At 37.0% G+C, this 9,214-nt stretch overlaps 1 protein-coding gene across 3 annotated transcripts in view; it reads right to left on the bottom strand.

Moving 5' to 3' along the window:
* Positions 1-117: 117 nt before the first annotated feature.
* UBXN2A (UBX domain protein 2A) overlaps positions 118-9,214 on the bottom strand; it is a 42,238-nt gene continuing 33,141 nt past the window's right edge. For 2 of the 3 annotated variants that reach the window (XM_082852195.1, XM_082852193.1), the window contains exon 7: positions 4,386-5,829. In XM_082852195.1, coding sequence (XP_082708321.1) covers positions 5,637-5,829 — 193 coding nt within the window. In that variant the 3' untranslated portion in view covers positions 4,386-5,636. Of the gene's footprint in view, positions 1,177-4,385; positions 5,830-9,214 lie in introns of those variants that run through there. The other variant, XM_082852194.1, reaches the window with a different exon arrangement.

Raw genomic sequence — 9,214 nt, 5'->3', positions numbered from 1 at the left:
CCCAATTAAAAATTAGGTGAAGGATTTGAATAGATATTTCTCCAAGACAGACAAATGGACAAAAGGCACATGAAAAGATACTCATGTCATTAGGGAAATGCAAAACTACAAGATACCACTCCACTAAGAGGGCTATAATTATATAAAAAAACAGTAACAAGCGTTGGGGAGAATATGGAAAATCATACATTGCTAGTGGGCATGTAAACTGTGCAGGTGCTTTGGATAAGTTTGGCAGTTCTTCAAAAGTTAAGTATGAAATTATATGACCCAGCATTTATTCCACTCCTGAGGATGTTAACAGAGATGAAAACATGATCACGCAACAACCTGAACACAAATGTTCATAGCAGCACTATTTTTAATAGCTAAAAAGTGGAAACAACCTAAATGTCCATCAACTAATGGCTATTTAGGATGTTAGGAATATTCATACAATGGACTATTATTCAGCAATAAAAACGACATGGATGAACCTTGAAAACATCATGTTGTGAATAAAGCCAGTCACAAAAGACCACATATTGTATGATTCCATTTACATGAAAATGTCCAAATAAATAAACCTATAGAAAGAATGTAGACTTGTGGCTGTCTAGAACTGAGGGTGGAGAAAGACTATTAATAGGGTTTCTTTTATTTTTTATTTTTATTTTTTTTGCAGTACATGGGCCTCTCACTGTTGTGGCCTCACCCGTTGCAGAGCACAGGCTCCGGATGCGCAGGCTTAGCGGCCATGGCTCACGGGCCCAGCCGCTCCGCGGCATGTGGGATCTTCCCGGACCGGGGCACGAACCCATGTCCCCTGCATCGGCAGGCGGACTCTCAACCACTGCGCCACCAGGGGAAGCCCCATGGGGTTTCTTTCAGAGATAAAAATGTTCTAAAATCAGATTGTGATGGCTGCACAATCCTGTGAATATACTAAAAAAACACTGAGTTGTACACTTTAAATGGGTGAGTTGTAAGGTATGTGAATTACATCTCAATAGCTTTTTTCAAAAAGGGAATGGGTATGCTTCTTCTATTGGATGAAATGATGAAATGCAAATGTGATGGCTGGTGCCAACAGGCTATCTGAAGACCTCAAGTTAACTGGTGCTGAGATCCGCAGATTAACAATACTGGAGTCATGACTTTTGATCTAGCAGCTCTGAACTGCTTCCCTCCGGACTTCTGCATGGGAAATGAAATAAAATGTATTCTGTAAGCCATTATTATTTTGGATTTCCCATTACAGCTAAATCTAACCTGAAAGTATACATTACCCAGTATAAAGCAAGTCATCCCATTTTCTATGCCTCAATTCCTTAATCTAGAAAATGGGTACCTTCAGTTTCCTTGATTGCAGCCCTAGCAAATAGTGCAAAGATAACTAGATAATGCATGTGTTAAATATTTAATTTCTTGGAAACTAAACAAACTCAAGATGAGTTTCTTTGGATAATTTACGTTTGAACACAACACTTTATATGCAATTTCAGCAAGTTTGGAAACACTTCACTCACAATACTTATACTGTGTTGCATGTACTACCACAATTTTACTTTTGAAGGGAAGTGGGCAACAGAATAAAAACAAAAAACACCTCCCTCCCTTTTTTGCACAGAAATGTAACTAAAAGGCATTTTTTTCCCTAACAGTTACTATTCTGCTTAAAGTGATGGTATATTCCTAATGCAATTTTTAAAGACAAATAGACTTCAATAAATAAAACAGGCCGACAATAATCAAGAAGCCTGTCTTTTGAAACAAAACTAAAGACTGATACACTTCAAAACATCTGAAAGGATGCACACCAATATGTTATTAGTGGTTATCTCTGAATGGTGGAATAACAGGTGAGCTAAAGATCATTGTAGCATAACTGTATAATTTTCTCCAGTGAATATGAATTATCTGTGCAAAAAACATACAGTTAAATCAAGTGACAAAGAGCCAAATATTAGTCTACTGAATAAGCCACTTCTATCTGAAGATTCAGTGTGATGAGCAATGTTTAAATTAAATGGTTTGTACTAAGAGCAAAGGGGTAAATCTTACTAAGGAGTCTTCATGCTAGTTCAACTAAGGACACAAAGGATGGTGTAAGAAATAAACACACCCATTGAGTTAGTATTAAAAATATCACATTTTAACACTTCTGAGTACTAAATGAAAGTAACATTGGTTAAAGTACCTGGCAAACAGAAAGCACCTAATAAATGTTTGTTGATTCTCAAACTGAATGACTTTGCCAAATAAAAATGACAAATGCATCCATATGTAACTATTTCATAACAAACAAATGTAAATTATCTCACTGATCCTTTTAATGAACAGTATTTCATCTTCAAGACAACAGTTCTTTAACCATTAGCAAGATTGCTTTCAAAATACTTTAAGGCACTGAAATAGATGCATACATAATTTCAACACAATTAAGTATAATGAAAAGTATTCTGAATGACAGAAGTATATAAAATAAATAAGATCACCTTTAGAACCTGGATAATGCATAGTAATTTAACCAATGAATTAGAATCTGTAAAATTAGATATGTACTTCTGCATATCACCCCCAACAATGGTTGTAAACTGATTGATGCCACTTTTGAAACAACTACTTAGGTCAAATTATATTCCACATCTAAGATGCTGGCTTTATTTTCAAGTTTGCCTTCCCTTGCTAAATTCAGTTTGTTTTCTAAAGTCAACATGTTTTGGGTATTCTACATATTTAATTAACAACTTTAGAATTTTAAACTTTAATGTAAAAAGCTTTATCAGATGGTTCTCACTTTAGAAAACCTTTAAGAATATCATCCACATTAATTAGAGTTTTCACAGTTACAAAAATGAGGGTTCTTGCTGATGACAGGTCTTTCTCTACAGAACTTCTCACTGGGGTGTATTCTGCATGTACACACAAGAAAACCTCTAATGTGTCTTCTGGTTATTACTATAAACTGGAAAATTCACAAAGGAGGCCTTTTTATATGTACAAGAAAAATATTTCCAACAAGAAGCCCCTTTATAGAAATATATGGAGAATCAAAAATTGACGTATATTTATGCAAATGAAAATTATAAAACGCTTCATGATAGGCCTACATGAAACATTTTCTTACAGATTCTTGAAAATATATTAACAATGACTTACGTTACATCTGATTTTACCATCCCCTCATTTTTTTTAAGAATGCCATTATTTTTGTTTTACTAAAGAGACGACTCTACCACAGACGTAAACGTTACAGACAATAAATATTTTCTATTATATATCTGTTCATTTCTGAGGGTAAATGACAAAAGGAAAAGGCTCTCCTTTGTTCTCCCTCTCTTCTTGATAAAAAGACCTCTACCACCTAGAAGGCTGAGAGCTAGAAAAGGAAGCATTCTCAAAATGAACTTCAAACATAAGATATATCTTATAAATCTGGTCATCTAGTTATGTGTATATTTCCCTTTTGTTATCCCTGAGCCTTTAATAAAAACCTCATTTAAATGTTGCAGCCTTGTCTCAGCTGTGCTTACAGAAGATAAAGCACAGGTTTATCTCATGATTAGTTCAGAATTAAAGGGTGGGAGGACAGTCTAAGAACAAACTGGTGGACTACAATAAAATTTAAAGGTCTAACAGTCCGATTTCAGTTGAGTCTTGCACTGTCCATGATGCAGCACACAGGTTTTATTTTATTAGGGTGGAAGCTTAGTGCAGGATTTCCTGAAGACTGGTTCTCCTACTACATACCTAAGAATTACTTGGGATTAAAAATGTAGACATCTGGAACCCATCCCAAATACAATGAATTGTTAAAATGTGTGTGGTAGGTGGCAGGTAATAGGCATTCTGAAAAGCTTCCCAAGTGATTCTTACATATTAAGGCCTGAGAATCACTGCAAATCACTGCTTTATAAGATTAGCTCTTGCAAGGGTTCTGCAAGGTCAAAACTATTTTCATAATTATACTAAGACGTTATTTGCTTTTTTTCACTTTCTCATGAATGTACAGTAGCATTTACTATAGGCTACATGATGTGTGATACTGCAACAGACATACAGAAGCAGATGAGATTCCATCTGTCTTCTTTAAATCAGACAGTAAAGGTATTTAGAAAAAATGAAATACAATGCCACGTTTCTCACTAAATCTTTTTAAATTTTGGAAAATAGACATTTTTCATAAATATGTTCTTTATATTAACACGTTTATTATTTTTAATGAATATTTTATAACTTTTTTATTTTAAATATAATATTAGTATTTATAACCCACATAAACAAAAGGTCTTGAGACCAAAAAGTTTGAGAACTGCTCTTTCCAGCAGACATCCAGCACCCTATGAACATTACTGCTGTTAGGCATGGCCACTTAGTTCCTTGGCACATTCAATGAAGCAAAAAGCTTCTTAAACTTACTGTCAGGCAAGGGGATTTAATCTGACAGGGAAATACTGAAGTGTAACCAGTTTTAGTTAAAAATCTAGCATGTTTTCCTTAGTGACATCATAATGTAATAAATCCTATAATATATAAATGGACTGTGTGATGTATGAAATAGAACACCATACTTTACACGACGCATTTAAAAGATGTTAATTAGTAACGTGACAACACTAGCATTAGATTCTATGTGAGTGGTGCAAACAAATGGCCCGCTCCAAATGTTAACTAAGAACAAACCTCTAATTTTTTTTTTTTTTTTTTTGGCGGTACGCGGGCCTCTCACTGTTGTGGCCTCTCCCATTGCGGAGCACAGGCTCCGGACACGCAGGCTCAGCGGCCATGGCTCACGGGCCCAGCCGCTCCGCGGCATGTGGGATCTTCCCGGACCGGGGCACGAACCTGTGTCCCCTGCATCGGCAGGCGGACTCTCAACCACTGCGCCACCAGGGATGCCCCCAAACCCCTAATTTCTGAAAGAAAATAAAGTAGGGGATAAACTGCGGTTCCTAGAGAAAAAAGAATTCTTTTAAATTTATACGTTTCGAAAATGTTGAAATGTATGTCAGCAGATTGATACTGACATTATACTAAGCCACACAATTTTATTCTTAAATGAAAATACATCCCAGATATTGTTGCCAAGTTAATATTTGAGTGTATCTTGCCACTAGACAATGCAAATTGGGAACACTTCTGAGGGTGAGGCATAGCTGTGGTGAAAGCAGTTCCTTTCAGCCTTTTGATTGTATCTCAGATATAAAAAAATTGCATTGATATTTTTAACCTGCCATGTATAATTTTTTAATGTATTGCTATTTAAAAAAATCTGAGACAGCTAACATTTAAACAAATCACTGCTGTTTGGGAATGATGTTTGAATGAAAGATGCTATGAACATATTTGCTAATTTATACTGTATTAAGATTTTAAATGATATAGTTATTTAATATATCTTACGTTAAATAACTGGTATTTGAAAATAAGTCTATTTTTCTTTCTGAGTAGCCTTCTGGGAAAAGTTCATTGAATATAGTTTCCAGTCATAGTTTATTTTCCTAACTTGTACTTATTTTAAAATCTTCTCATCAGGAGGGAGTTAAATAGTGCAAAGCTCAGCAAATCTGACTTCCCGCCCATTTTGGTGTGCATGTCCACTTATGACCATCATTTTTCTGGAAACCTTCCACTTAGTGTATCAAAAATCAATGTTATAAAAGTTCTTTAAAAGGTTCAGCGGTTTTTCTGAGTCTCTGAATGATTACAGCATTCTGTAAATTGGCTTCTTCCAGTGTGAGTGTTTCATCTAGTAATTTGAGGAAAGGAAGAGCTGTTGCCAGGGAAAAGGGAGGACTTCTTTGTGATCCTTGGTATTTTTCAATGAAGTCTTTGATGTGGCTTACCCTGTAAAATAGCACAAACTATTAATATAATTTTATGAAAACCTGAATTAGTTAATTTAAGGTAATAACTTGTGATGATACCTGGCTATGTTAATCCAGAATAATCAAATTATGTTGATGTAACTACTCACTTGGGCTATCTTTTAAAGGTTCACCCCTGATAATAGTCAGGAATTACTATTCCTTATCTTAGATGTGACAAGGGTATTAGAGTTACATTTTGAGTCTCTATTTTTTAGAAACACATTCTGAAATATCTACATATGAAACTATATGAAGTCTGGGATTTGCTTAACATAGTTCAGTGGGAACTGAGTGATGACGGATCATTATATCATATCTTTGCTTCTGCATATGCCTGAAAGTTTCTATAACAGAAATATCTACATATCTTGCTCTGAATGGATCAGAAATGGTCCAACCAGTAATCCTACACAGACACAGGCTGCACCTCTTCAATACCACATCAGGCTGTGCTTCAAATCTAGTTAATTCTTAAACTAGTGCATGTAGATTTTCAGTTAGTATAATAAACACTATAATGTAATATAATCACTGCAACCTTTTTTTTTTAATAACAGTGATTTTTAAAAAATTATTTATTTATTTTTGGCTGCATTTGATCTTCGTTGCTGCACGCGGGCTTTCTTTAGTTGCGGCAAGTGGGGGCTACTCTTCGTTGCAGTGCACGTGCTTCTCATTGTCGTGGCTTGTCTTTGTTACAGAGCACAGGCTCTAGGCGTGTGGACTTCAGTAGTTGTGGCACATGGGCTCAGTAGTTGTGGCTCGCAGGCTCTAGAGTGCAGGCTCAGTAGTTATGGTGCACAGGCTTCGTTGCTCCGCGGTATGTGGGATCTTCCCAGACCAGAGCTCGAACCCGTGTCCTCTGCATTGGCAGGTGGATTCTTAACCACTGCGCCACCAGGGAAGTCCTCCCAATCACTGCTATCTTGAAGGTAGCTCAAAGTTATGTTCATGTAAGTATATGCGTGTGTATTTAGAAAGGGAAAGTACGTATACAGTTCATCGAAATTAAGATGCCACTGGGAGTTCCCTGGTGGCCTAGTGGTTAGGATGCTGGGCTTTCACTGCCATGGCCTAGGTTCAATCCCTGGTCAGGGAACTGAGATCCTGCAAGCCAGGTGGCACGGCCAAAAAAACCCCCCTGAGATGCCACTGATTCTAAGACTTGTCATTTTATATACTACTAAAATTTTTAAAAATCCAGATTATGACAAAATAGTTTCTTAAACACTTAGAATTTTTATACTTATTGAAAGAGCACTTTTAACTAATTTTCACACAAACATTCATCAAATCACTTACTTCCATAATAAGATTAGAATAAAATGGTTAAGTCATTCCTAACAGTTGAACGTTATTCAGACTCAGATCCTTCAAATCACTTCTGATTCAGTTCATTGATGTACATGTTTTTCCATATAATACTCCCTTCTATATCATCGGGTGTGTTGATGATACAGCAGTACTTTGAAAAGTGCTCCACTACTGTCTCTGGGATGATCTTTCATTGAGCTGACACTTGTTCTGCATGCTTTGAGGCAGATGCCAAGGCAAAGACAATTGTGTCATTACTGCCATATGGCCAACAAGAAATTATAAGGATGTATCCCCATTTCAGAGATGCTAAAATGTGAAAAAATGTGCAAACAAGAATTAATGAAATATGACATCACCAAAGACAGAATTTTCCCATTCAATCAAATTCACCAATTGCTACTCTGTTAATCTGTGCAGGTTACCAACAAAATCAAGAAAACGGTCACATGTATTTATTGGGTACCAAAAATTGGATAATGAAAGGCTAAAGCTTATGGCAAAGAATATAAATACAAAAAAACCCAATAAAGATTAAAGGAACTGTGCAGTAAAAATTAAAAATGTGTACTGTGATCTCTGCAATACTACTACAAGAATAAAGAAATGCCAATCTAAAAAGCTATGAGAGGATAAAAAATAATACTCATTAAGCTCAAAAAGAGGCAAGAAAGGAGGAATGAAGAATAAAAAGCCATGAGGTAAAGAGAAAAAAAAGAGCAAGATGGTAGCCTTAAACCTAACTAGTTCAGGATATTATAAAACATTATAAAAACTGGACTAAACATTCCAATTAAAAAACAAAGCTTGGTTAATTATCACTTAATAAATACCATTGGCCAGTCAAAGGTTTTTAAATGCTTCAAGTCATTCAGGGAAAAAAAATGGTAGGTGACTATTTGTTATTGAAAATGCCAGAAGTATTTTTCTAGACAAAGAAGTTGGGATTAAAATAGTTTATTTCCCTAAAAAGAAACAAATCTGAGTTGTAGAGAACAAACTTATGGTTACCAAGGGGGGAAGGGTAGGGTGAGACGAACTGGGAGAGTGGGATTGACATATATACACTACTATGTATAAAATAGATAATAATGAGAACCTACTGGCATACAGGCCAGATATGAGAGGGAGTTGTGGTGGCCCAGATCAGGGAATCCGAGTCCAGGTTGGGTGAAGAGGGCATCTGCACAGGAAAGCGGCCCATCTTCCCGGTGTCAGAGTCTGACCAGCACGAGGAGTGCGCCCATGTAGAGGGAGGCGGGTGGGGACGGTTGCAGTATGAGCAGGGTTAGGAGTGTGTCCACACAGAAGAGGTGCTCAGTGCAGAGTGTCAGAAGCCAAGTTGGGTTAGGAATATAGGAGAGGTGGTACACAGCAGGCTGTCTCAAGCAGAATAAAAAGAGCATTCATACAGAGGAGGGGCCAACTGCAGTGTGTCAGAACCAGAAAGAGGTGGCCAGTGAACACTCATAGGGGAGGATAGGCAGCACTGACTGCCAGAGCCCAGGAGGGCAAACAGGTCATTGGCATGATGTGATATCTCAAGAGACCCAGCAGGAAGAGGGAGGCTTCCAGGCTGGGGAGGAGGCAGCAGTAGAAGAAGGAGACTGGTTACATGTAGGAGAACTGATCAGTAAATAAATATATTGGGGGCTTTCCTGGTGGCACAGAGGTTAAGACTCTGTGCTCCCAATGAAGGGGGCCCAGGTTCAATTCCTGGTCAGGGAACTAGATCACACATGCATACCACAACTAAGAGTTCACATGCCACAACTAAGGAGCCCTCAAGCCGCAACTAAGGAGCCCGCCTGACGCAACTAAGATCCAGCGCAACCAATAAATAAATAAATATTTTTAAAAAATAAATAAATATATTGAGAGTAACTGGAGCCAGGTTTCTCACTGAAGAAAGTTAAACTGAAGAAAGTGAAGAAGTTAATTACAAATATGGAAAGGGGAAAACTAGAATAAACCCTGTGGTGGTGGATTGAAATTAGAGCTACCTATGTGAACTCATGGTTTTCGTTACGCAAAGATATAGAAATACA

Source organism: Leucopleurus acutus (assembly GCF_964270905.1).
Source record: "Leucopleurus acutus genome assembly, chromosome: 12".
NCBI lineage: Eukaryota > Metazoa > Chordata > Mammalia > Artiodactyla > Delphinidae > Leucopleurus > Leucopleurus acutus.
This window is presented reverse-complemented; position numbering and strand designations above follow the sequence as displayed.